The 27997-nt window shown below is 53.8% G+C and overlaps 2 protein-coding genes across 13 annotated transcripts in view; one reads left to right on the top strand and one right to left on the bottom strand.

The window, feature by feature from the left end:
- Positions 1 to 568, bottom strand: part of HSF2BP (heat shock transcription factor 2 binding protein) — an 85008-nt gene extending 84440 nt beyond the window's left edge. For 3 of the 10 annotated variants that reach the window (XM_067035201.1, XM_059064810.2, XM_067035207.1), the window contains exon 1: positions 425 to 544. The gene's annotated coding sequence lies outside the window, so the exon portion shown is untranslated. Of the gene's footprint in view, positions 351 to 424 lie in introns of those variants that run through there. The other 7 variants (XM_067035203.1, XM_067035209.1, XM_067035205.1 and 4 more) reach the window with 5 other exon arrangements.
- RRP1B (ribosomal RNA processing 1B) lies at positions 301 to 27994 on the top strand. Of its 3 annotated transcripts, none has more exons than XM_059064829.2 (16): positions 301 to 825; positions 7597 to 7679; positions 9262 to 9319; positions 10560 to 10645; positions 10945 to 11006; positions 11345 to 11474; positions 13088 to 13152; positions 13568 to 13749; positions 16220 to 16314; positions 16907 to 17004; positions 18776 to 18795; positions 19870 to 19998; positions 20527 to 21158; positions 23071 to 23220; positions 24351 to 24414; positions 25260 to 27994. In XM_059064829.2, exons 1-16 carry the CDS (start codon positions 696 to 698, stop codon positions 25451 to 25453), a joined length of 2178 nt encoding a protein of 725 aa, XP_058920812.1. In that variant the 5' UTR covers positions 301 to 695; the 3' UTR covers positions 25454 to 27994. The 3 variants fall into 3 exon arrangements, with proteins under 3 accessions (XP_058920812.1, XP_066891300.1, XP_066891301.1); XM_067035199.1 differs by having other exon boundaries at positions 19873 to 19998; XM_067035200.1 differs by lacking the exons at positions 7597 to 7679; positions 9262 to 9319 and having other exon boundaries at positions 632 to 825.
- The last annotated feature ends 3 nt before the right edge of the window (positions 27995 to 27997 follow it).

Genomic DNA, 27997 nt, shown 5'->3' on the forward strand with positions numbered 1-27997 from the left:
CGGTTCCCGCACAACTAGGACTTCGTCTGTCTGAAGCCGGCCGCGAGCCGACACCGCCGCGTCCCCGGCGTGCGTGCCCTCCAGGCCCGCGGACGGGCCCGCAAGCTCACGCTCCCAATCCTCGCAGCAGGGACATGGGCACTGGCGGTCGCCGGTCGGAGAGGTGAAGCCCGGCCGCCGCTACGGCGGCCGGAGAGAGGGCTGCCCACAACATCCCGCCAAAATCCCCAAGGGCAGCCTCTCTTCCTCGCCTCCGCCCCGCCCAGGCGGCCCGAGGAGTCCAATGCGATTAAAGACTCGGTGCCGCGTATCCCGGGGAACAGCTGCCGATCGGATGGGGACCCCGTGGAGTGGGCGCAGAAATGCTAGATGACGTAACACTGGCCATCCGTCTCTTCCTGGCCAACACCCAGTGCCGGCTAACCTCGCAGTCAACGGCCCCGAACTTTGGCGACCGAGAGACTGCGGAACCGGGCAGGCGCGACGCGAACCCGAGCTGCGAGAGTCCGCCCGCTGACCAGGCAGCCGAGCTTGCTCACAGAACGCGCTGCGAGCGGCGTTCGGCGCCTTTGTGACGCCATCAACCCGCGCGCCGCCGCCCTCCCCGCTGCCTTCTGCGCAGTCGCGGCCCGGGTAGCACGGCGGCTGGCGCTCGGCGGCGGCGGGCTGCGGCCGGGGATGCTCCAGCGGGCGCGATGGCCCCCGCCATGCAGCCGGCCGAGATCCAGTTCGCTCAGCGGCTGGCGTCCCACGAGAAGGGCATCCGGGACCGGGCGGTGAAGAAGCTGCGCCAGTATATCAGCGTGAAGACGCAGAGGGAGACAGGTGGGCGCCCGGCAGTCCGCCGCGCACATGGAGGCGGGGGCTGGGGAGCCCCGGGTGGGCCGGGGCGTGCGGGGAGGGGGGCCGGGCCGGGGGAGCAGCCGGCGGAGAGGGGGGAGCTTGCGGCACTGATTCGCACTCCTCCATGTGCTTCTGTGGCCGCTTCCTGCTGGGTCTCGTCCGGTTCTACCGTTGAGGGACTGCGGCCGACAGGGTTAGGTGGTCTTCCCACAGCGAGTGGGGAAGCTGAGAATAGACCCGTTCTGTCCGACCCCATGCCAGCATGTTAGACCAGTGGACGCTCCTGCTTGCTTCTGGTGCGCTCTTCATTGGGTTTTGTCCTCACTTGACCAACACCTTTAGGTGCTGGGGTTACAGGAGAGAAGATAGAAACCCTACCCTCGAGGAAATTGTCCCAGGAAATCCAGGGAGAAATAGATAACTGAAACAGAGCTCGTATAAGTGAGGTAAAGAAAACGGAAACCGAGGAAAGAGACAGCTCCTCTGTACAGGCTGTTCCACGGAGGCCTCTCGGGGTGACGTTCAACAGGTCTGAGAGGAGGCGAGAGGGAAGAGCTGGAAGGTCAGTAAGAGAGGGTGAGGGTGTTAACAGATGAAGTTGAAAAAGTAGGCAGTGGCCAGGTCACACGGGGCTTCGTGGTTTGGATTTTAACTGCAGTGGGGCGCCGTTGACGGATTTTGTTACCTGATCTGTGAACCCTTGAAGGCATGAACTACTGCACGCAGTGGAGGTTTTGATTGCATTAAGATAAAGTCTGATTTGTTTATTGCTAGTATTAGTACTTTGAGTCTATTTGAAAGAATTGATATCATTTATCCGTGTACTGACATCCTTAGTTTGTTTTATTTTGACGAGAAATCACGAAAGACTACCCAGGAAAAAGAACATACAGTTTCATGGGAAGTCTGCTAGAAAGAGGAGTGAAGCCAAGCTTTCTGACTTCGATTCTGTTAGGGGTCTCCCCGACAGATTTAATTTATTCTTATCCCATGTATGCTAGAGGTTCCTAACTTTAACCTTCTATCCCAGACCTTTGCTGTTTTCAGCTCAGATATGCCCTACTCACCTGACATCTCCACCTGCATGTCCTCAAACTCAGAATGCCCAAAAGTAACTCATTTTCTTCCCTCCGAAACCTCCTCTTCTGGTGCTTCTCTGCTGCCCATGGTCTTTTTAAATTTTTGGCCGCACTGCTCGGCATGCAGAATCTTAGTTCCCTGACCAGGGATCAAACCCACACCCCTTGCATTGGAAGGCGGAGTCTTAACCACTGTACTGCCGGGAAAGTCTCTTGTGCTCTTTTATTTTGGATGCCAGTTTCCATCCTCCAGTCAGACTCTAGCTGGACCCGTGCACTGGCAGGGACTGCTCTTCCTCATCCTCTCCCTGCACCCTGCATCCACTGTCCTTTGGTCTTCCCTGTCTCCTCTTCTGAATTACTCTGCCCTGACTGAAGGCCCCTCCATCTCATCTAGACTTATGCACTTGCTTACTTCCTGGCTGATCTAACAACTCCATTTGTGCCCCCCTTGAACCCATGCTCCACAAACCAGCCTGGGCTCATCTTCCTGAAACAGCCGGATCACACCACCACCTTCCTGGAATTCCAGGTCTGCGGACCGTGATCTGTCCTCTCTTTCTCCCCACCTCAGCCCCTATGTGACTGCTCCACACAGATTGCTGGTGTACAGTACACCATTTACCACCTCTACCTTCACTTCTCCTGTTCACACAGAAAAGCTTCCCAGCCTTGATCCACTCCCAGCATTCAGTTCAGCATCGCTTGCCCTTAAATTCCTTACCTATCACCTCACCCTGCTCCTCTAGGATTTGGAGATATCCAACATGTCTCTGTTGTGGCACTTAGCTACACTGTTTCGTATTATCAGTAGATGTGCCATTCTCCCCCCAAAACACTGTAAGCTTCCGTCTGTTTTCCTAGCCGGAAGTGGGTGCACCTCCAGACACACGAGGGCCTTCCTGTGTACAGGAACAGAGGAGGAACCAGATGCAGTACATTCGGGCTGAGGCAGCCAGACAGAGCCTGGTGCTCAAACCCCTTTGGTGAACAGGCTCAGGGTCCGAAATGCCAAGGTGGTGCTGGGGGAAGAGGCCGGGGATGTGTACCAGTGCCCGGGGTCCGGTCTGGTTAGCGCCCATCCCGCCTGAGTTACTGGTCCTGAACTCCTTTTCACCACCGCGCCCACACTGCAGGGAATGTAGCGGGCCTTCCAAAGGTAACTGCAAAGTGAATGTCTAGACAGTGACGATGGGACAAAATAAAACTATCTGCCACAGCTGTGCTCGTCAGAATAGAAACACAAGTTTGGAAATAACTTGGCCTGACAGTGAATCTCACTGACAGACCCAAGTCTTCTGTGTCGTCTTCGGCATAGTAAAGGCAGTCTGAAATTTTACTCTTGCTGTCTGTTAGCAACATAGAGAGCTTCGTGATTTCAAAAACAAATTGAAAATCTTTGTAGAACTTAAAGCAACTCAGTGTTGCTCTGCTACTTGAAGTGTTCCTGTTGGTCACTCACCGTTGTAGAATAACCATGGTTTTATTCACAAGGGCTCATTTCGTCCCTGTTTATTCGTTCATATATTCAGCAAACGTGTGGCGCACCTCCTCTGTGCTATTATTATTTCGTGCACTGCTCTTGACACTGGGAGTGCAGCAGTGAACAGAACAGACAAGCATCTCTGCCTGTTTTAGCCATTCTGCAGCTTTAAGCATTTCACATCCAAAATTGGGATAAATTTTAAAATCAACCTTGTGACAGTTTCGTTTGTGTTCCTGCTTTCTCTTGGCAGCACATAAGATAACAGTACATCTTACAGTTGATGGTGTCTTAGAGCCAGTGGCAGTAATGGGGGAAACAAGTGTTCCTTCATCCTGGCAGGGCTGGGGTCTCTCAACTCAGTAGTGAGAGAAACGGGGAGCTGTGGCTATTTCCACACAGGTGTGGGGTCACGTGTTACCAGCTGAGCTGCCTCCTGGGCTGATTGGTGATGAGAGGAGCTGTTGGACTTGCTGTATCCACGTCTCACTTTCATGTTCACCTCATTCATTCTGAAGCAACTAAACCCATATTATTGTTCGAAACTTAGTTGTATTAAGTTTAAGAAACTCAACCCCCAAGAAAAAAAGACAAATCCAAAAGCAATTGTGGGACAAAACTGCTTCAGATATGTCACGCTTCATCTTCAGGGCCTTGAAGGAAGTTAGATGATGAGCATTTCTCTGTTTTGCTTTACATGCTTCAAAGATTGGTACCTTGTTTTTACCAGTTAAATTCCTGGGTGAAAATGAGGGATTTATATATATATCTGGGAAACAGGTGTTTCGTAAGGGAGACGAGCTCAACTAGGCTATGGGCAGAGAACATGGGACGATCACAGTGATACCCACCCACCACGTAGTGCTTTGCTCTTACAACGTGCTTCTCATTTGTACACTTAGTTTTGACCCTAAGCATGAACCTGACACGTGTCACAGGTGAGGAACAGGAGGCTCAAGGCCTTCCTAGGAGTGACAGCCAGGAAGGAGCTGACCGGGGCCTGACCGTGCTTCGTTTCCGCTGTACTCGGTCGCTGCACGTAGGATGAGAGTCAGAATACTCTTTCACGTCCAAGCCCCTTTCCTGCCCGCCGTCCAGGATCTGCTCTCACCTGTCAGTTTGTCGAAATCTGCTGTTTTCCCTCACAAGGGCCTCTGCAGTGCATCCTAGCACACGGCTGCCTGGCACAGGTGTGGGTTCTCCAGAGACGTCTGGGTGCCTCGCCTGATACTTAGAGGCGCTTTGACCTGCTGCTGCCCTTAGAGAAGCCATCTGGAGACGAATACACGCTGTGCTCTTTTTAAGTGGAAAGGCTTCTGAGCTTGAGCACACACACCCGTGCGTTTCTGCATCACACAGGAGTGTTGTGTAAACACGCACACGAAAGATGCCACCAGGCAGAGGGCAGTGATCCCTCGCGGGGGAGGGGGGCGACCGGGTTTGGGAAGCAGTGAACAAGCCACTTTCAGTTGTGTGCTCTGATAGAGTATATGACCTCTTTTGCCATAAATGTTCTTTCTTATTGGTTAGGACTCCTTTTCAGTTGGAACTTGACAGAATATCCAAAAGCCACACTCGTTTTCAGGGGAAAAAACCAAAGCGCAGCTTTATGCAGGGGCCCCCCTGATGGCGCCAGAGCCCAGCTGCTCTGCAGACAACTCCCCCACGCCGGGCGCTGCCGTTCTCAGACAGGCTTCCAGCCGTGTGACAGGGTCCAAGCCGTGTCTTCCCTCCAAGCCTCCTGGGAGAGGTCGAGAGTGTTTCCGAAGGCCTCAGCAAGAGGGTCTTCTTGCCCGGCAGCGGGGCGACCAGTCCATTCTCGCGCCAGCCCTGTGGCCAAGGGGATTCCTGCTGCTTTGGCATAAGCCCAGCTGGCTGCTTCCCGCCATGTAGGTGAGCCCTGCCCAGCCCTGCCCTGAAGCGGGGCAGCGCTGGAGGGGGAGACCGTGTAGCTGCTTGGCAAAAACAAGGATGCCGAGTTCCAAGCCTCATGCAGGAACTGGTGTCATTTAAATCCTGTTTCATCAGTGGTCGTGCTTTTCCAGTTTCATTATGATGAGTTTTCTAAACGGTAAAAAGAAGAAAGACAGCCCATGATAACATTTTGACAATCTCATGCGGTTCTTTTTTTTCTTCTTTTAGTGAAGGAATATTTCAAGTACGTCATTTCAAATATCAGTACTTTGCTTAAGTATTTGTTAATTACGCGGCCGGGTTGTCTCATCGGCCCACTTCCTCCTTCCCACGAGGTTCTTGGGAAGCAAACCCCCAGCACCTCATTTTATCTCCTGATACCTCAGCGTGCATCTCTAAGATAGGGACCCTTCTAACCTAACCACAGCACCGTTATCACACCTTCTGAACATTTTTCCTTGCTATGAAATAGCCAGTCTGTCGAGTTGTTCCCATGATTCCATAGATTCTTTATGACAAATCAGAATCCAGACGAGACCCACCCATTGCGTTTGGTCGGTATGTCTACAAAGATCTTAAATTCCAGCAGGCTTATCCACCTTTTTTTCCCTTGCAGTTTGTTCATTGGAGGAACTGGGTCATTTGTCCTGTAGAGTTTCCGACATCTGGGGTTTTGCTGGCTGCATCCCATGGTCTCATTGGACATGTTCCTCTGACCCCTGTATTTCCTGCAAACTAGTATTAATGGTTAAGATTTGAAGTGGTGTAGATTAGCTTTTTCGTTTTTGAGAGAACACTTAACCAGTGATGCTGTGTTCTTTCTGTTGCATCACATGGGACGTCTAACGGGCCTGGGTGTGGTTGGTCTGATTCATCCACTGTGACGCTCCTCGGTATTTTTTCCCCGAATGTTTCAGCGGCCATCGATGATCCTTGCCCAGGTCCCCTAATTCATTAGTCTTAACGTGATTCGTTAAAAACACAGGTGACTGTGACAGCGTCGCTACGGTTGTGACTGCAGTTGGCTCTGCTCTGGTGGAACTTATCGCTCCCACGATGGCTGTGTAGTCACAGGTGTGGCTTATTTATCACGAGATGGGGAGGAAACCAGTTGGCACATCACTCGCCCGACCCCTAAAGGAAAGGCACTTTAATAAACCAACGTTACTGTAGTTTCTGGTGAAGTGAGAGCCCATCACAGAGAATCAAAATGCACTATAGTGAAGTTGTTGGTGTGAGAAAGGTCTTTAGTAACTTGGAAATCAATACCTGTAAAGCTCGAAAGCATACTCTGAATAAAATAAATAAACCTCATTCTATCGAAAGGGATCTCTTTGTCACTTTTAACTTAATTATGCTTTGGAGTATTGAAATCACATTGATTCCAAATACATACCTGTTTACATTCACCTGGTTTATCCTTTGCTGCTCCAAAAGATTCTTCCTAGTACCTTCCAGTGAAATATTAATAATGACCATTTGTAACAGGCATCAAGGCTCGAGGATTCTGTTCTCCATAGGCTTGGAAACTGCAAGGGTGTACACTTACCTGATTTTGTGGGTTCTTATCGTACTCAGCAATTGTTCCCTGACACCTGGGGTCCACCCAGGAGACAGAAGTCTGTGTGCAACTTGTGGCTTGGCCATAGGCGGTTCAGGCAGAGGTGGGGGCCTTGAATAATGAGTGAGAACAAGGCTGACCAGGGTGATGCCACTTAAAACAAGACTACGCTTGCCCAGTAAATGAAAACTGTAGCCAGGAGAGAGGGAGATCAAGGTGCAGCCGAATGTATGACCCTTGAAAGGGTCATCTTCGCAAAACTATGCCAAAGCTTTGCCAGTGTCCCTGGGCTGGTTGTACGGGACTTAAGCAAATCCTTCATCTTTTGTAGGATTTGCAGTTTTGCTTTGCAAGACCAGTGAAAATGTTGGTGTGCAGGGTGAGGTGCTAGTTTTAGGCAGAGGGCCGCTTGGGGGAACTCATAAATGACCACTGAATTAGTTAATGTTTTGTTGTGATGACATTTGCTTCTTTCCTCAGAGAATAAGAACACGCCACCACTACCGCCCTGCTCCATAGCTGATAAAACTGCCTAATTTATGTGTGTTTGTTTTGTAACAGCAAGAAAATGTATGTTTCAAATTTAAAAAGACATTTGCAAGTGAAAGAATGAAAACGTATGCAGTATTATTTTCACGGCTTATGTGGCAGTTCTAAACTTAGAAAGGAAATGTTTGGACTCTAAAATAAGATTTTTATGCTGTTTTACCCTCTAGGAGGTTTCAGCCAAGAAGAACTTCTAAAAATATGGAAAGGGCTCTTCTATTGCATGTGGGTGCAGAATGAACCCCTTCTACAGGTAACCTACAGTTCCCTTTGTCATGTGACTGGATTTTTGGCACAGTTGGATGAGAGACCTGCCCATTTTATGCTGTATCCACATCCCTAATGTATGGAAACAAACTGAAAACCATGGCCTCGAGGGTTCGCTTTCTGACCTCTTGTCCATATAGAGGGGGATGCAAGCGGTGAGGTTAATTATCTCTTCAAAGAGCAAGGAAGACACATAAATTCGATTTGTTATTTCTCTGTCACAGTTTCATAGGTTCCACGGTAGGTTTTATTTACATTACTTATTTTAAAGTTTCCGTTATATCTTTTATTATTTGCGGTCAAAACCAGCATGGCACCAGTCTAAGATCTTGTGGGCTACCCTGGCTCCAGGCCCACCTCTGCCCCAGCTAAGCGGGCGCCCGGGAGCGGGCGGCCCCCACGCTGGGGGCAGTGTCTTTGTCGAGTGAGCGGCGGCCCCAGATCCGACGGCCCCGCCCGCAAAGGCAGCCGAGGCTTGTCGCTGGTGCGCGTGCTCGCCTGGACCCCGTCCGCCGAGCACGCCGAGCCCCGCCACCAAAACCGGCCAAGAAGATGGTGTGGACGCTTTAAGAGCTCCGTTCTGACGTGGAAAAGCAGGCCTGCCTTTGTCACAGCAGAGGGTCAGCCTTAGGGAACGCTGTTTGCAGCCCCCGACACGTCGTGGGCAGCTTTTACTCGGCTGGCTTTTACCGTGCGGCTTTGCCACTTCCCCTCAGCTGTGGAATGACTCACTTTGATTTATTGCCTTTATTCCACTGAGCATGTTTTGAGTAGGATAACGGAGCACAATATTTTTAAGTTACGTTCAGAGTAACAGTAACCGACAGCTTTAGTGGAGGAAGAAGACAGAGGAAAGGGAACATCACTTGCAAGTCTGGGAGTTCATTTAAAATGCATAAGAAAGCCTAGAGTCCAGGTAGTATCGACAAGGATTGTTCTTTCCTTCTGTGACGCATAAACAGTTATTTTGTTGACACTCCCCAAGGCAGGTTTCTTCATAGACCGAGACACCAAATTCTCCCCAGCGAGCTTGTGTGGCTCCACCGGACGGGCTCTTCACGTGGCATTGGCTGCCCTTCGCCTCTCCCACCGCCCTGCCTTTGCAGCCTGCCTCTGAGCGAGCCACCGAGAGGACCTCCTGTTTCCACACGGAGCCTCGTGGAGTGACCGTCCCGGTGTCGGCCTGCCGGCAGCTCCCCCTCGTTGGCACCTGTGTCTCCATTATTTGGGGGGTTGGATGGAATCTCAACTCCAGTTGTATTTGGACAGCCAGGACTTGTTGACAGCTAGTGTGTTTCTTCTGTAGGTCATTTGAGCGCATAGCTACAGATGACGTGTGTAAGCGTGCGGCTTAGACGGTTCTCAGAGGCATGTTGAGTTGGCACAGTGGTCCGTCAAAATTGGGAATTTCACGTTTGATGAAATCCAGATACCCAGCTACACTCTTCTTAGTGGAAGTGACGTTGAGAACAAGAGCTAGAGGCAGCCCTCCCCTCAGGCCGTGATGCTGTCGTGTCAGTGGTACCACGTAATAACCCCGATGTTTCTCCCCAACCCCGCCTTTGCAGGAGGAGCTAGCGACCACTATTTCCCAACTCATCCATGTTGTTAACAACTCAGAGGCCCGTAAGTCCTGACGTTTTCATGGCTTTCAAAACTTCCTTGTTCATCACATTTGGTAACTTGCCTAAGAAATCTAGTCAATATTGTTTCTTCTCCTTCCTTCAAAGTTTCCCTTTTCCAGTGGGCTAGCTTCACGTGAACCTGGGCTGCTAGCGTGTAAATGTCAGGCGACACACCATCCCATGGGGAAACTGTCAAACACACTGAGAGGGTGACGAAGGAGGTGTCCTGTGGGACACCCCCATCTGGCATGTCAGAAATTTCAAAAAAATATTTTAGGAAACAGCAGTCCTCCAGAGTTTCCAAATCCCGATTTACTTTAGCACTCTTAAGAGGCTGTGTGTGAATATGCTGGTGTTTGCTGTAACCTCTGGATGCAGAGGATGGCTTATCCTCCTTAAGACTAGAGCCATTGAAGGTCATCACTGGTGACAAGCTATGAAGTAACCCCTCTTGACCAAAAAGAGTAAACAAAGGGAGGAATTAATTAGTTCTGAGACATTCAGGCTTTGATAAGTTACAGAGGAAGAGAAAGCAGAATTCGCTTCTTTTGCTCAGCCCTCCTCAGAACACAGCCATCCACTGGCCTTATTAACCCTCAGTGGTTCTCTGGATTTTAGCAGGGTCTCAGCTGACTTCGTAAGGACCAAAATTCTACACATGGAGTATACTGTAGCTTTTCATATGTCAAGAGAGAAGTGTGCAAAAAGAGGTAAAGCCAAAAAACCAAATTATTTTGGGGTGAAAAAGTGCTAATTTCATGGCTCGGAAGAGAAAAATAGGATGTTTTGTTAGGCCTCACCCAGCTGACAGTGAACATGAAAAACAAAAAAAGCCGAGTTTCTACATGGACCCTCCAAGCGTTCATCAGAATTAATGGCTTTGGATTGACTGTTAGCTAGAGATGGGCTTTGAAAAAGGGGCAGTAGCTGTGGCTCAGGAAATCTTTTGATTTTTAACAGAAACGTGGCCTTGCAGTGGATGTTGAAACACTCTCCAGACAGCATTCAAGTTGAACATTAAGATGTTACCAACCTTCCTGTTATTAAAATATGCTTTTATTTAAAAATGTAAAAGAGCTTATTGAGCATATACTTAGTTACTGACCAGATTTTCTAGCTGCCCAAGAATTCTTGAGAAGAGTGAATGAGCAATCCTAGTCTGTTTCCCTTGGTTACTTTCTTGCTCTGTGGTAACATGGCACCCTGTAAACCAAGCGTTCAGAGCCTCTTGTTCACTGCAGAGCACCTGTTCATCCAGACCTTCTGGCAAACCGTGAACCGGGAGTGGCCGGACGTCGACGGGCTGCGCCTGGACAAGTACCACATGGTGAGGGCGGGGCCACGGCCCCTCTACTCGGGGCCAGGGGCGGGCGGCAGCTGGCGGGCCGTGCCAAGGTTGGTTGGTGTGGTGTACGGTAAGGTGACCAGCGGAGAGCACTGGAACATGTGCTCGGAGCCGTCTGTTTCGTGCGGGCATCCTTAGTGAACAGTTTTGGGTCTAGAAGCTAAATATGGTTGTGGAGACGTCTCCGCTTTGGGGACGCAGGCTATACCGGGCATTCTGCTCAGCTGATGGACATTTCTCACTTTCCTTTTCTTTGTAACAAAAGTTGTCTGTCTCTGTAGCTGATCCGTCTGGTCCTGAGGCAGTCCTTTGAAGTTCTGAAGCGAAACGGCTGGGAAGAAAGGTTGGTAAACGATATGGGTTAGCGTTTGGGGGCCTTAAAACTTCGAAGGCAATAGTGTGGTTTCAGGTCTTTCAGTTAACAAGTTTGGATCGCCTGATCCACGCCTTCCACTCTGCGTACCAAGAGCAAAACATGCTTATGCATGAAGAACTTCAAATCCAGCAGATCTGAGCACACGTGACAGTTAGCATTTTATTCTTGTTTCAGTGGTTGTCAAACCTTCTTCGCCTCGCATTGCTTGCTAAGCAGGGGGGCACGAGAGTGCTGCCAGTGTCTCTGGGGGAAGAGAGGGTGTTGGCAGCTGGGGCTAACAGAACCGTGTGTGTTGTTTCCTGTAGCCGAATCAAGCTTTTCCTGGACGTCTTGATGAAGGAGATCCTACATCCTGAGAGTCAGTCTCCGAACGGAGTGAAATTCCACTTCATTGATATTTATCTGGGTGAACTGTCCAAGGTGGGAGGGAAAGAGGTAAGAAGTGGGCAGACACCCTGCAGCAGTGTAACGTGGCCACAGCTTCCGCGAACAGGCGGGGCCTTGGCCCTGCTCTGAATGTTCCGTGAGCTGGCGGAGAGAGTGCTGCTTGCTGGCGCTCAGGGTTACCGGCCACAGGAGCAGCATGATGGGTCAGCCCTTCTTTTGACGTAGTTCTTCCCCATCTAGGAACGTGTCCCAAGCAGCTGATGGGTCATGTGGATAAAGATGTATGCAGTAAGGGTGTACATGGCAGTCTTCTAAAACAGAATTGAAACCAGCTTATGCAGTCCAACGAAGGATTCTGTAACATGAGGAAATGCTTGTGATGTTGAGTTTTTAAAAAGCATTGAGGGGGGACTTCCCTGGTGGCGCAGGGGTTAAGGATCTGCCTGCCAACGCAGGGGACACGGGTTCGAGCCCTGCTCCGGGAAGATCCCACATGCCGCGGAGCAACTAAGCTCGTGCGCCACGACTGCTGAGCCTGTGCTCTAGGGCCCGCGAGTCACAACTACTGAAGCCCGTGCGCCACAACCGCTGAGCCGGTGCTCTAGGGCCCGTGAGCCACAACTACTGAAGCCCGTGCGCCACAACCGCTGAGCCTGTGCTCTAGGGCCCGCGAGCCACAACTACTGAAGCCTGCGTGCCTAGAGCCCGTGCTCCACAACAAGAGAAGCCCCCGCTTACCACAGCTAGAGAAAGCCCACACATAGCAACGAAGACCCAACGCGGCCAAAAATAAATTCGTTAATTAATTATTTTTAAAAATCAGTAGGGATGGGCTTTCCTGGTGGTGCAGTGGTTGAAGGTCCGCCTGCCAATGCAGTGGACACGGGTTCGTGCCCCGGTCCGGGAGGATCCCACGTGCCGCGGAGCGGCTGGGCCCGTGAGCCATGGCCGCTGAGCCTGCACGTCCAGAGCCTGTGCTCCGCAACGGGAGAGGCCACAGCAGTGAGAGGCCCGCGTACCGCAAAGAAAAAAAAGAAAAATCAGTAGGGAGACTTCCCTGGTGGTCCAGTCGTTAGGACTTGGCGTTTCCAACTGCAGGGTGCACGGGTTCCATCCCTGGTTGGGGAGCTAAGATCCCGCAAGCCATGAGGTGCAGCCAAAAAATAAAAAGCAGTAGGGAAAAAAGGCCCCAGACAAAGCTGGGCAAATGGTGTGGCTTTTTAAGTGTATGTTCACCTGTGAGCAGACAAAGGGCTAGAAAGGAAACACAATGTTTAGCATGCGGGTGATGACCTGCCTTTGGGGGTCGGAGCAGTGAGCGGTTTGCTCTTCTTCCACGAGTGTCCTGCGGTGAGAGCGTTTGTGTCTTATTCCTTCACCTCCATGTCTGCCAGTGTCTGAGTAGGACGTCTCCGTGGAGGAAGCAGTATGTGTCGGGAGTGCTGGGAGGGGCAGTCTTCTCTGGTCACTGCACCGCGATGCCCAGGTGGCTGGATGGCGGCCATGACCTTCAGCGGAGTGTGTTTCGGGTGTTGTGAAATACGTGTTGGTCTGATGCAGTCTGTGTGAGAAATGCGAATGGTTCCTTTCTCCGCGACGCATCAGAAAGGAGAAAGGCTCTTTTTATCCCCCTCATTGTTTTTCCTCTTTCTAAATTACAGCTGCTGGCCGATCAGAACCTCAAGTTTATTGACCCATTCTGCAAGGTGGCCGCCAAGACTAAGGAGTAAGTAGTCCACGTGCGTTTTTACTGCTTCCGTCGGTGCTTCATTATGGGAGGTGGTGGTAAAATTGTAGGTGAAGCATGGCGCACAGGCCCTCCAAAGCTGAGAACAGCTGCGCGGCGTTGGAAGGAAGCTCTGCGTCGTGGCTGGGGCCCCCAGCGGCTCCAGGAACCTCGCCCTCCCATCGCCCGGGCGTCCTCCCACCCTGCGGTCCCTCTGCCTGGGCGCACGGCGCCGAGCTGGCCCCTGGCGGCTGCAGCTGGCTGGCGCGGGGGTGTGGTCAGAAACGCGGGTCCCCGGGGGGCTGGACGGGGTGTGCGGCGACTTCCTCCACCCCCCGGCCCTCTGTGCTCCTTTAGGGAACCAAGTCCAGGCCGCCTGTTAACCACACTCTCTCTGCTGTGCTTCCGCCCTCAGCCAGACTCTGGTACAGACTATAGCTAGGGGTGTCTTTGAAGTCATTGTAGATCAGCCGCCTTTTGCACCCGAAGAGTCGGTCGAGGGACAGAAGACCAAAGTGGGTGACCGTGGCCTCTCTGAGGAAGAGACGTCTGGAAGTGAGATGACGTGGAGAAAAGCAATCAGTAGAAAGAAAACAGGTAACAGAATTCACTTGAAGAGTCTTTCTTAGGTAAAGTTCACTCAGAGGAAGGCTTTTTAATACGTTCGTTGCCAGCCCACTGACTACACCCCACAAGTCATCAGAGGTGCCTCTGCCTTGGCCGCCACCTGAGAAAGGAAGTAGGGCTGTGTTGAGACACTCGGGTCCAGGGCCCGTGGTTACACTGGGGCTCATGCACAGTTCTGCAGTTCCCAGGGTCTCAGGGCTTTCTTCGGGGGTTTTGTCATGTTCATTGCCGTTGCTTTGGGTTTTGTGTGTTTTTGTTGTTTCAGCTTTTTTTTTTTTTTTTTTTCTGGCTGCGTTGCAAGGCTTGTGGGAGCTTCGTTCCCCAAACAGGATTGAACCGAGGCCCTCGGCAGTGAAACCACCAAGTCTTAACCAGTCTTAACCACTTGACTGCCAGGGAATTCCTTCGGCTTTTTTGACGTGTTTAGAAATCTTAATGTGGCCTCGTGTCTGTAAGAGGATCCCTGACGGGAGACGTGATTTACTGTTGCATCGGGAGCGCACGCTTGCTTCTGCAGCTCTCCTTTCTGTCTCCGAGTTCCTCCAAGGTTCTTTTTCTTCGGGTGTGTAAATAACCACTGTGGATGGACCCTGTTCTCAGTGCTGTTTGTACCCATGGGAATTGCGTGGGGCATTTAAAATGCAGCCTCATCAGAACTCACGTAGGTTTTCAGCATCTTGGTGCCACGGTGTCAGGAAAAGGGCTAGTTCAGGTTGTACCCACTCTTTTGAAACGTTCTAGAGTCACTGAAAAGGAAAGTTTTCAAAAACTATAGAGAGGGCTTCCCTGGTGGTGCAATGGTTGAGAGTCCGCCTGCCGATGCGGGGGACGTGGGTTCGTGCCCCGGTCCGGGAAGATCCCACATGCCGCGGAGCGGCTGGGCCCGTGAGCCATGGCCGCTGAGCCTGCGCGTCCGGAGCCTGTGCTCCGCAACGGGAGAGGCCGCAGCGGTGAGAGGCCCACGTACCGGAAAAAAAAAAAAAAACTAATAGAGAAAATATAATTTAAAAACATTTTTTATAGCAGGACCAGAAAACTGTGTAGAAGGTGCCTGATTTGTATATTTAGACATATGCATATAAACACGTACGTATGTACCAAGGTGGTAAGAGCTAGCCCTGCGTGGCAAAATTGTGGGCGATTTCTATTTTCTTTGTACTTTTGTCTGTTTTTTTCTAAGTTTTCTTCAATGATCATATGTTCTTTAGTCAGGAAAAGACAAATCTTTAAAAAAGAAAAGATAAAATATTCTAATTGTAAGTTCAGCACGAGTGACAACTCACTGAGTGGCCTTGAGCGCGTTCTGACTCGGCTCTGGCGCTCTCCTGCCACGGCTGTGTCTGAACTAGAGCCCTTCGTTCCCCCTCTTCCCTGAGCGCTTCCCAAGATTCCCCCCCCCCAGGTTCTCATCAGATGCTTGTGGGACCCGCCCAGTCTTCTCCGGGCTCTGCCCTGAGGCCACACCACTCAGGAGCTGATAGGATTCCAGAGACACCTTTGGGAGCTTGTGTGATTTCAGTAGTAATTTCTGTCTGCTTCTCCATGGGCTTTGATGCTCTTTGGATTATTTCTTAAATGCCAGAGTCACGTAAACATCAGCCTGTTGTGTTTCCTGAGGCGGCTCCCTGAGAGTCAGTGTCCTACTGTCGAGAGTTCACCACAGCCTCAGCTTTCCTGAGATTAGGGACAGACCCTGTCTGCCCTCCTCCCACTGGCCTGAGCCCCGGCCCACAGGTCTCCTGTCCACCTCCACTGCACTCCACAGTGGGATTTTGTCTACGAGGTAATTAAAAGGCAAAATGTGTGATTTCTCCCAGGTGTTTGGTTTTTTTTTTTTTTATGTCCCAGGACTAAAAAACCAAAACATCTTTGGGAGATGTTATAAATGTACTTGCAGCGTTTTGTCTGTAAAGAAATGTTCTTTTTGGGGGCTTCCCTGGTGGCGCAGTGGTTGAGAGTCCGCCTGCCGATGCAGGGGACACGGGTTCGTGCCCCGGTCGGGGAAGATCCCACGTGCCGCGGAGCGGCTGGGCCCGTGAGCCGTGGCCGCTGAGCCTGCGTGTCCGGAGCCTGTGCTCCGCAGCTGGAGAGGCCACAGCAGTGAGAGGCCTGCCTACCACAAAAAAAAAAAAAAAAAAAAAAAAAAAGAAAAAAGAAAAAGAAACATTTGTTTTGGGACTTCCCTGGTGGTCCACTGGATAAGGCTCCGAGCTCCCAATGCAGGTGGCCCAGGTTCCATTGCCGGTCGGGGAACTAGATCCCAAGTGCCTCAACTAAGACCTGGCACAGCCAAATAAATAAATAATTTTTTTTTTTTTAATAAAAGAAAGAGAAATGTTGTTTTTCACTAAGAGGCACCTAATTGGATGGTGGGTGGCTCCTTTGGGGGGTAGCCATGGCCGTGTATTTGAGTGGTGTCTGTGGATGTGTTCCTTGATAGCACCGGGCAGATATCACTCCAGAAAAGAGGGAGTCGCTGAGGAAGATGGACGGGACGGCGGCGGAAGCGTGGAGGACGCCGGGCTGCTTCTCCAGGTTGGTAGCAGGTGTTGCTTTTTGTAGAATATAGGTTTGCTGTGGAGCCGCCTGGCTGCTGGGAGATTAGGGTCAGAGCTGGTTAAACCACATGCCTAATGCGTAAGGTTGTTTTTAATCCCTCGATCACTGGTGTCGCCTTTCTTGTAATGAGCTTATTGGAGACAAAGAGATTTAAGTATGATGGCAATTTGAAAGATGTCAGTGTTCTGTTTTGGCCTGAATTACTAAGATCTGTTCCATACCACGAAGCGAGCCCAATGGTACTTTTCAGATAAAGGAGGTTTACTACGTTACCAAGTCCAAATTGAACATCTAGATGAAATTTACAGAACAGCATGCCCAACGAAATTTTCAGAAGGAAGAAATAGAACAAATAAAAAGTAGCTTCTTCTGAGAACAAATAGAAGGAAGTTTTCAAAGGCAGTGCGTAGGCTTGTGGCTGGCAGGCCTTAGGCATGCTGTGTGCACCATCCTGTTGGGGGATGCTTCCAGAATCCCAGGCTCTAGGTTTCCTGTCTCTAGTTGACATGATTTCAAAGTCAGGCAGCCTTGTGCTTCGGGCTGATGTTTAGTTTTTCTTCTCACGTAGTTTGACTACAAGGCAGTTGCTGACCGACTCCTGGAAATAACCAGCAGGAAAAACATCCCTCCCTTCAACAGGAAACGTCTCTCCAAGCTGATCAAAAAGTAAGTGATCGGGGAAGGTTTCACCTATCGTCGTTCGTGTTCAAGTCCAGCCCTTTTGTTTCTTGGCAGGAGATGAGCTGTCGCCGTGCTGAGCTTTTTTCTCGGTCCTCTAATGATATTACTCATAGTGTTGCAGCACCCACACGTAAACTGAGAGCTTCTGTAAGGACAGCCACTCCCCTGCCCCTCAAGCTCATTCTGCAGAGGCAGCTAAAGGCACCTCTTAGCTGTCTCGTGATGATGTAGGAGGAAGCCTGTGGACAGTGTGTAAAGTCTACTAATCAAGAAATTGCAGTGTGGTTGGGATGGCGGTTCAGCTGTTTCCCCCTCCCCGCCCCCCAGCTCCCAGTTTGTCTGCCAGGAACGTGGTGGTGACGCCATTACAGCCATGCAGGTGATTCACCGCGCAGCCCCAGGGCGTGTGACTGATGACAGGCAACAGCTGCCCTTGGTCACACGCGGTGAGCCGGCCCTGCTCTGAGCACTGCGCATAAATCAGTGCATGTTCAGGAGGGCGCCCGGGACAGCTCCTGCCACCGCCCCGTCTCACAGATGAGCGAGCTGGGGCACGGGGAGGCGACCGGGGGCCCGGGCTCGCAGCCGCCACACGCAGCTGCACGCGGGCCAGTCCGCTCGCCGGCGCTGCCGGGCAGCCCACGCGCCCCCCACCCGCCCCCCACCCGCACACGCCCCCTCGCGGCACACACGCCCCCACACGGCACACGCCCCCTCACGGCACACACGCCCCCTCACGGCGCACACGCCCCCTCACGGCACACGCCCCCTCGCGGCACACACGCCCCCTCGCGGCACACACGCCCCTCGTGGCACACGCCCCCTCACGGCACACGCCCCCTCACAGCACACGCCCCCCCACGGCACACACACGCCCCCTCGCGGCACACACGCCCCCTCACGGCACACGCCCCCTCACAGCACACGCCCCCCCACGGCACACACACGCCCCCTCGTGGCACACACGCCCCCTCGCGGCACACACGCCCCCCTCGCGGCACACACGCCCCTCGTGGCACACACGCCCCCTCGCGGCACACACGCCCCCCTCGCGGCCCACGGCCCAGACATCCTTTTGTTGTAACGCAGCGGTCATGTAGAACAAAACACAGCTAGGCTGTGTAACAAAGCAGAGAATTGAATGTAGGTAGAGATGTAAGCTTCTTCAGCCTTGAGATTTTCATTTCTTCATCTCCTCGTTTGATTTGGATGTGCCAAGACAAATCTTTAGATCCTCGTGTCGCTGGTGACATGCTGACACTTGAGGGCCGTTTTGTCCTTTGTTTCTCGCCCTCGCCTCACACCACATTCCTCTTCCACCTCCCCTTCTAGAAGAGAAGGAAGCTGAGGTAACAAACTCCAAATATCGCTCACCCTTTAAGCTTCTATAGAGGAAATGGAAAACAGCAAGGTTCTGCTGTAGAGCACAGGGAACTGTATTCAATCTCGTATTATAAACTGTAACGGCAAAGAATGTAAAAAAATGTGTATATGTGTACAGTTGAATCACTTTGCTGTATAGCAGAAATTAATAACGTTGTAAATCAGCTGTGCTTCGATACAAATATATTGATAATAAAACATTCAACTGTACACTTTAAATGGGTGAATTGTTTAGTATGTGGATTATATCTCAATAAAGGTTTTATTTTAAGAAAAGACAAGTATCACTTATATTTTAAAACGTTGGTGCCTATGTGTACGGAAGACAGAAAGACGGGGTTTCTCTAGGAACCTTTCTTGTTTTCTGTTTCAGATTCCAAGTTCTCTCTGAAGGTGAGGAAAGTGAGAAGATTATAATCGGTGACGTTCTTAATAAGCGTGGACCCCACAGAGGGCACTTGTGCCCAATATTGAAAAACAGGCCTGGGAGACACGAATTGGAAGCATGAGAAATTAGCCTGCTCAGCCGAGCCGAGGCCCTCGCAGAACCCGGCGTTGGGCCTGTTCCAGCCGCCCCCCCACCCCGCGTCCGGAGACCCCCGCGGTGCCAGCCGTGGGCTCTCCCTGTGGGCGCCAGGGCGAGGGCTTGAGCCCCGGGGCGGGGTGGATTCTTCACGAAGAAGACACGGTGATCTCTCAGAGCCCCTTTCATTTGCCGTGTGATCAGTCATCCCCCAGGGGCCCTGCTGCCTGTGGGCTTGGTTACCTTTGAGCCAAGTGGACGGTCTGCTGCCCCCGTCCCTCGTGCGCGCGGGGAGCTCAGAATTGGAGGGCCCTGCAGACCTGGCTGAGGTGTGGAGGCTGTCACCCCAGCTCTGCGGTCCCTTGCCTCAGCTGAGAGACCCACAAAGCTTTTTTTTTTTTAATATATAAATGTATTTATTTATTTATTTTTGGCTGCGTTGGGTCTTCGTTGCTGCGCGCGGGCTTTCTCTAGTTATGGCGAGCGGGGGCTACTCTTTGTTGCGGTGCGCAGGCTTCTCATCGCGGTGGCTTCTCGTTGCAGAGCATGGGCTTCTAGGCACGCGGGCTTCAGTAGTTGTGGCACGTGGGCTCAGTAGTTGCGGCTCACAGGCTCCAGAGCGCAGGCTCAGTAGCTGTGGCACACGGGCTTAGTTGCTCTGCGGCACGTGGGATCTTCCCGGACCAGGGCTCGAACCCGTGTCCCCTTCATGGCAGGCGGATTCTTAGCCACTGTGCCACCAAGGAAGTCCCCACAAAGCGTTTTTAAGTCTTTACTTCCTGTGTCCCAGCTTTCGGGTTGGGGTCGGAGGAGTAGTGAGGGCCTTATGGCAGAAATCAGGGTTAAAACTACCCGCGTGATGTGGGGAGGGGCGTGGCTCGGAGGCCCTGGGGACAGAGCAGTGCCGGTCTCAGAAAGCTGACAGAAGGGGCTTTGGTGTCCAGCAGGCAGTATCTCTCACCTCAGTTTTGCTGAGGACACTTCTGCTGACGAAGATGACCAAACCCTCAGTCAAGGGAGGCATAAGAAGAAAGGGAACAAACTACTGGAGGCGGACACGGAAAGAGAGAAAGGTGAGCCCCAAAGCCTGCAGTCCGCGAGGGTGGGGGTGAAAGGGCGCCAGCGCGGGAACTGCCTTTGCCACCCGCCCGGGTCATCGCAGAGCGGAAGCCGTCGCTCTGAGGGGCTGAGCCAGAAAGTCTGTCCGAGTGTTTTCCTGTTTCCTGTGGAACCACGTTGCAGCCTCCCTAAAATAAAGGCATTTACTGACTCCTAGTGGAGAAAGCGGGTGGGGACGTGGAGATGCTGGGTGGACACTGCCCTTTGGAGCATTTGTTGTATTACTGGGTCTGGGTCTGGGCCTCAAAATTAGTAGAAATCTGAATACTATTTCAGATCCATTTATATCAAAGCAGGACTTAGGAAGGTTTCCGGTCACAGCTGGGGCAGGGAAGAGGGGGGCCAGGTGAGGAAGCTCGCGGGGTTCGAGGGCGCGGAGGAGGACCTGTTGGGAGACGGTGGGGACGTGCCCTGGGATCCCCCACAAGGCCGGCCGGGTGGCCTGGGCACCGGGGTGCTCACTGACCGGTTTGTGTCTCTAGGAACCAAGTTCTCTCCTGCCGAGGAAGAGGAGAGCGCAGGCAGTGTTCCAAGGAGAAAAAGGAAAAAGAAGAAGAAGAACCACCTGCGGCCCGAACACTTAGGGCCCGGTGGTGAGGCCACGTGCCCGGAGCGGAATGGCAGCCCGGAGCCGGAGGCCGGTCCCAGAAGAGCCCAGGAGGCGAGCGCGGCCGAGCTGGGGACGGTGGCCTCGGCCGGCCCCCGGGAGCAGAGCTGCTCGGAGCCCGCCTCCGTGCACAGCAGGCGGAAGCGACTGAGGAAGCGGAGCCTGAGGGTCCAGGTGGAGAGCCCGGAGGGAGCGGCCCCGGCTGGCGGCAGCCCCGTCCTCAAGAGGAGGCGGGAGCTCGGGGGCCTCCTGGTCAACGGCAGCGTCCCGCCCACGCCGGCCTGGCCCCTGCCCCAGAGGGAGGGCCCTCCGGCGAGCCCAGCAGACAGAGGGGACTGCCCTGCCATCCTGCCCCAGGGCGGGAAACTGAAGAAAAGCAGCGGGGAGCCCGGCGGCCTTGCCCTCTACGACCCGTCTGCTCAGAAAGCCGCCATTTTGAAAAAGAGGAAGAAAATGAAAGAGATGTCGAAGTTGGAGCACAGAGGGGTCAAGCTCGTCCAGGCTGTGGTGAGGCGGCCGGGCCCAGGGCGGGGGGGGGCTGGAGCTTCTGGGCAGGAGTGTCGGGGCCCTACCTCCTCGGCCCCGTGGGTGGGCAGGGCAGGGGACAGCCAGCCTCTGGCCCAGGGAGCGGTCCTGGCTCCGGACAGCCTCTGCCAAGGAGCAAGCAGTGACCCACCTCGGTGGCTTCCCCTGCTTCCCCTCCAGCTATGCAGAGGCCAGGGCGGGGCCAGCCTCAGGCTGGGGAACTGTCCCCGTGGCCACAGTCCCAGCAGATAAACAGGCAGGTATGCGTCTCCATCACACGCGGATCTCATTTTTCTTTTGCAACTCATGGCCAGTCCTGGGCGCCTTTGGCAAAGGCAGAAGCCCCAAATTCTTTTGTCTCACTGATGGTTTTTTTTTGTTTGTTTGTTTGTTTGTTTTTGGTTTTTTGCGGTATGCGGGCCTCTCACTGTTGTGGCCTCTCCCGTTGCGGAGCGCAGGCTCCGGACGCGCAGGCTCAGCGGCCACGGCTCACGGGCCCAGCCGCTTCACGGCACGTGGGATCCTCCCGGACCGGGGCACGAACCCGCGTCCCCTGCATCGGCAGGCGGACCCTCAACCACTGCGCCACCAGGGAAGCCCCCTCACTGATGTTTTTAATGAAAAAACTTTTTGTCTACTTGGATCTCTAGAGCCACCTATAGACAGGGACCTGGGCTCTAGGTCTGCGTCTCACCCCCTCCTCTCTGGACGTGCAGTGCATCTGTGCCAGTGGTTGGCAGACGTCGTCTCCCTAGCACACAGCCCGCCGGCGGCTCCTGTGCCGGCCCGGCTGCTCCTGCCTCTCGCGGCACAGCTGAGGAGTGTGACGGAGGCCTCACGGCCTGCAGAGCCGGAACCGTTCACTCCCTGGCCCTTTCCAGAACGACCTAGCTGACCCCTGCCCAGCGTGTGTATCTGCATCCCCTGCTTTGCAGCAGTTACGACATCAAGGCCCTTGTCTACAGAGCTTGTGTGGACCGGGTTCCGCGCTGCTTCCAGGCCTCGCGGTGCAGGGTCCCTAAGTGGGCCCGGACTCACTCTGAGCCAGGGGAGCAGGGCACGCAGCTGGGGTTCAGGAAGTCTGTTCTCACCTCAGAGCTTCCCTGACTGCCATGTCACCTGTGTCACCTTCTCTGGGCTCTGCAGCCTCTGCCCTTCACCCACTAGTCACTGATGCTCTTTCTTCACCAAGAATATCAGAGGAATTTCCTTCTTCGAGTCTCATTTCTGTGGCCCCTAGTAGCCCTCCTCGGGGAGGATCAGAGTGGCTGCTAAGTAAGTCACAGGGTCGAGGGAGGTTTTCCTCCCCAAGGGGTGGCGTGTCTTGTCCACGTGTGCGACATCGTGGGTCCTGGCCAGGAGCACCGGGGACTTGCCGAAACCACCGGTGGCTGCCTTGGGCTTCCCAGGCCCCCGAGACCCCAGGAGTAGGGTGGGGCCGGCCGTGGGATTGCCAGTGTAAAACATCCAGGGGACACTCCGTGTCTGCCTGTCACGGACCCACGGAACCTGGTGGCTCTCACTCTCCCTCCCGTGCCAAGCTTTCCGTGGGCAGTGCTGTCTGATCAGAAATGAGAGAGTGAATTACTGCTTAGTAGATGGTCTCGGAGAGGCAGAAATCTTCAGAACATGGGCATAAGTTTGAAGATGGGTAAAAATGGGTTCTCGTGGCTGAGAAGGTAGACCGCTGGCCGTCGGCATGGTGCCAGCGTGGGGAGGAGGGCATTCGTGTGTGTGTGTGGCGTCTGCTCAGGGAGCAAGGTGCTTGCGCACCTGGAGCAGGAAACGGGGGGCTTGGGGTGAGCTGGTAAGCGGGTCCCGCCTTGTGTCTGCTCGCTTCCTGCATTCCCAGGGGGAGAGGTGTGTGACACCCATCTCACCCCTCTGCACACAGGGGATCAGTGGGGCACTCAGCCCTTTGAAGAAGCAGCTGAGGACGCAGAAGGACTTCGTGAAGTTTGACGCCTCCTCCTCCCCGAAGCCCCTGTTCTTCAGGAAGGCCAAGGGCAGCGGGGCCGCCACCTCGCCAGGCCCCGGGCTGCAGGTACCCGCCCGCTGTCCCTCCACCCCCCAGCCCACCACAGCCACCCAAGGCGCGGACAGGGGCTCTGCGCGCTGGCCTTGGTCCCCGCCTCTGGCCTCCGCTGCTTCCCGTGGCGTGCCGGCCTTGTTCAGGCAGCCATTCCGGCCCTGGACAGCCCGAGAGCTCAGCGGGGAGCCTGGGGTGCCGTTGGTGACACCGTTCCGCGTCGGCGGGACTGGGGTGCTGTGTCCGAGGCGTCGCGGGACTGGGCAGCGAGGGGGAGGACGGAAGCTCTGGGGAGTGTGGGTCTGCAGATCTGCCTGGGACACGAGGGGAGTGGTCAGAGCGCGTCACGGTGTGGGAGAGGGCGGCCACTGTTTCAGGGCTCAGGAAGGCAGGGCCAGCCGTGCCGAGGGCCCGGGCCAGGCCGCGGGGGTGCGTCCCGTCCACCTCCAGGAGACAGGTCCTGGTGGAGCCGCTGTGGCAGGCGGGCTGAGCCGGCCTGCCGGGGACACCCCCGGCGAGTTCACATTTAAATAGCACCCACTCGAACCAGCAGGGTGACCGCTGCCTGTGTTTCTTTGAAGGTATTTTAGGGATATTTGTTCAATGACTCAAGACTCACACAAGGCAAGTCCCTCTCTTAAAATGTTGCTAGTAAAGGAAAGATGGTATAAAGTAGAGTTGTGGGATTCACACAACTTTGGGGTTCTAAGAAGGATTTGACAAAGTGCTTCCTAATGCAGAACAGGGACGCTTCTAAGAAGTTGTCAGATAGGAAGCAGTTCCTTAATTTTGATGAGTTGTTAGAACATCCAGTCCGCTTGGAGCCCTCCCGCACAGGAAGTTGGGAAGTGCCCGGCCACTGCCTCCAGAAGTCAGGTTCCGTGACAGGAGCGGGCCCATCGCTCCCCTTACGAGGTCACGGCAGGGCTCTGGGACGAGGTGGACGGAGTTAACGGTGAGCTTTCTCTTGTTCCCGGGAGTTTTCAAGCACCGTAATTTTGCTCTGCTCTCCTCCCCGGGGCCCCAGCGACAGGCAGTTACTGCAGAGCGGGGCCGGCCCGCCAGTTCTGGGCCTGCGACGCAGCCCCCATGGGCTCTCGTGGGCCGCTGTCCTTTGCTCCTTTCGGTGTCGTTTTCTTCTGCAGCCGCACAGGACGCCGTCCAGCTCCAAGAAGGTGACGTTTGGGCTGAACAGGAACACGACGGCGGGTGAGTCGGTGTCGGCTCTGCGGGGCAGGGAGGGCCTGGGCCCGTTGCTGAGTCAGCAGGCAGCCCCCCGCTGGGCTGCTCACGGGGCGGCCAGGAGGGCCTTGGCTTCCAGGCCTGCCTGCCCTGATTCTGAAGCCCTGTCGGCCCGCGGTCTGGCGGTCTGTCCTGCCTCTGCGAAGGTCTGCAGGCTGCCCGCCCGGGGGGAGAGGGGAGGAGGGGCGCACTCGTCATACCGCTTTCAATAGGGGTGTGATTCTTGCCTTGCTTTGTCTTTCAAAGGAGGAAAGCAAGGTTTTTACAGGTACGTAATGAGTTTAGGTCCTGGCTATTTGTAAGGACCGCAAGTAAACGTGTGTGTGTGCGCGCGCACGTGTGCAGAAGGGAGGGGCTGTCTGGAGAGGACCTGAGGAGCTCTCATCTTCAGCACTGGAGAAAATGGGGGGAACAAATCCACCAGGAAGGAAAGGCTCCTCCTTCAACTGTCTAAACCTGGGGTCCATCCCAGACCCAAACTGGGGGTTCACTGAGTGCCCATGTTCCGTAACCAGCCCCTGTGACCTGGCCCGCCTGGCGCTCCCCTGACATCAATGCAGGCGGCCTCAGGGCATTTTCCGTGGAGGATTAAAGTCCCCCGAGGGAAGGAGCCTCACTGGTGGCTCCATTTCCTCCCGGGCCCTCTGGCCCTCTCTGCGGGCCTGGCGAGGGTAGCGCCCTGCCCGGGAGCGGGCACGCAGCTCGGGGCCTGCGGGAGCCTGTGCTGCCGGCAGCGCCGCGGTGGGCGGATCGGCAGGACGGAGGAGGCGTGCTGCCCTGTTAACCTGTGGCCTTGCTTTCATCCGGGGCAGAATTTAAGAAGACGGACAAGAGCATCTTGGTCAGTCCCACGGGCCCCTCCCGGGTGGCCTTCAACCCTGAGCAGAGACCTCTCCACGGAGTGCTGAAGACCCCCAGCAGTTCGCCGGCCAGCACGCCTCTGGGGGCCAGGAAGCCGCTGACCGGCACGCCCAAGAGGAGGCCGACGGCCATAGACTTCTTCTAGGGTAGTCAGTCCTTTCAGAGACTGCTTTTGTACAGAGTATTCTATAAATTATAACGTTTAAAAGGTGGGGCCTTTTTATTGTTTTATAAATTCCCATGAGCTGTGTGTACGAGGTTCTGGGTGAGCTGCGGGGCCGCGGGCGTCTGGGTTGAGCTTCTGCTGCAGACGAGGTTCGTACTCGAGCGCTCCGCTCCCCGGGTGTTCCCGGCCGTGGCGGCGAGGCCCGTGGGCTGAGACCACGCTGCCCGGTCCCCCTGCACTGACGCCGCGCGGCAGCACCCCGGGGCGCAGCGCCTCGCCAGCCCCGCCCAGCGCGTGTGGACCTGCCAAGCGAGGCTGGTTTTCTGGTGGTCTTGGGTCTAACAGTCTGTCTTTTTCCTTTTTCAAAGCATGTAGGGCTTTGTTCCCGTGCTCTGGGGATGTTTGGCGGTTTGGGGTAGAGGTGACTTGTAACCACATCAGCAGCGCTGCGCTTTTTCTACGCGCTTGCGGTACGTGCTCAGCGGGGGTGACCCTGCAAGTGGGGGCACCGGGGCGGGAGAGAAGAGCCTCTGCCCTCGGGGGTCAGGCACTTCCTTCCCTTTGCCTTGGCCTGGTTTCCTACCTCTGGGCCAGCCTAGGGTGTCCTCCCTGGGCGCCCGGGTCCTCGTGCTGTGTGAGCCGACACCCTCCGTGGCTGGCGGCCCCAAGAGCAGCTTCCCCATCTTGAGTCCCAACTCGTGTCTTCAGACGCGCGGCCGCCGTGTCTGAAACCTGGGTTCCCGCTGGAAGGCAAAAGCAGCAGCCTTTAAGGATTGTCTGTGCTTATTTATTTGTTCGTAGCTACCTTTTTTCAGATGTTGAAGCTTGCAATTACAGATTCTCATAAAGCTCTGATTTTAGTTAATTACAGCAATCAGGGGTGGAAGGCGCTCAGACTTCAGTTGGAAAAGCAGAAATGCAGCTTGGAGCAGTGCTGGCTAGGTGATTGATCTGTCTTGGGAAGCCGCGTCTGTCCCTCGAGCCTGAGTGGCAGGTGGCACGCAGACCCAGAAACCTTAGAGAAGCCCCTGGGGCCCCTTCCGGCTCTGTGTGGAGTTTACACCCCTAAGGAGGTGGTGCAGAATTTGCGGGGGACGTAGTTTCAGCTCTTGGCTCGAAGGACCTCGGTCGGGCCTTCTCCCTCCCCCTGTGCAGGAGCCCCGGTTTCTCACCACAACCCAAGCCAGCCCCCTTCGCTACTCCCCAGCAGAGGACCCCAGCGTTGCCTTGGCGGTCCCAGCTGCGACTTGGGGTGACAGGGCCTCGCTGGGGTTGCAGAGCTGGTGTGACTTTGGTTTGCTCGATCACGTGACCAGGGTGGGGTCCTCTGCAAAGACCGCAGCGGACAACTTGCAGGTCAGGCGGGCTGGCCTGCGGGGGCCCTGGTGAGAAGGAGGACGTGCGAACTCTGTTCTTTGCCCGCCCTCTAATAAAGCTTTATCGTAATCAGGCCACGAGGAAAGAAATCATTAACGTCGTGCTGTTAATAGTCACTGTAACCTTGCGGTGCTTGCGTGGTTTTTAGTGCGCTGCCTTTGCTGTAAAAGTCCATCGACACCAAAACTGATAGCGTGAAGGGGTTCGATTTGAATACTCAGATTTTTTTAACTTTTTGTTTTTTAAAAAAATGCTTCGTTATCCTTGGTCAAATTATTTTTCTAACAATTTTCATTTCAGCGTTCAGGATGGGTCATGTAGCCAAATGGGCCGTATGAGCCAACGATGTTAAGATGTCTTAGCAAGACATCCAACGGCAAAAATGGCTCGTTTGTCCTGCAGTCGAGGGCGGGGGCTTTCTTCCTCGCTCTGATGTGTCATCTGTCGCTCCTGAGGCCCCAGTGGGGCGTCCTGGGCACGTCCTGCCTGGGGACCGGAGCCCAGGAGTGACACTGTGTCTTGGATTCCATCTGTCCTTCTCTGAATCTGTACTGACTTACTCCGTTTTGTGGGTAAGCTCAGTAGGTTTACTGTGGCTTATTTCTAATGCCTAAATTTTGGCAACAAAGAAAGAAAAAATACAATTTTAAAAAATTCTCATTCCACACACTCCAAGAATGTATCACATAAGGAAAGTGTCTTTAGAATACGAGTTTTCTATTGGGTGCATGTTATTTTCCCAGCTAAAGTTGCCAGGGGGACTGGGAAGTCCAGAAAAGGAAATAATTTAAATGAATGCTGGCGATCTTGCCGTCTCTTATGAAGTGACCATCCTTCCTCTTACCCCGTAGCACTGATCGGTTTTGTACAATTTGGTATCACACTTTGCAAGTCTATTATCCCTTCTAACTTTTGCTGAACTGAAAACACAAAGAAAAGCATAAAGAAAATTGGGAAGCAGTTGCTAGTGTTGGAAGGAATATGGAATTGAATCTGTCTTTTGACTAGTGTGTGTGTGTTTTCTCTGAATTTTCCTGACTGCTGGCAAGGCCTGTTTGTTTACAATAACTTTGTATTCGTGTCTGCAGGGTTTGTCAGTACTCGTCAAAGCCAAATCCAATAAAAAATCAGTCTTTGCCCTCAGGT

This window comes from Kogia breviceps, chromosome 5 (genome assembly GCF_026419965.1).
Source record: "Kogia breviceps isolate mKogBre1 chromosome 5, mKogBre1 haplotype 1, whole genome shotgun sequence".
Taxonomy (NCBI): Eukaryota; Metazoa; Chordata; class Mammalia; order Artiodactyla; family Physeteridae; genus Kogia; species Kogia breviceps.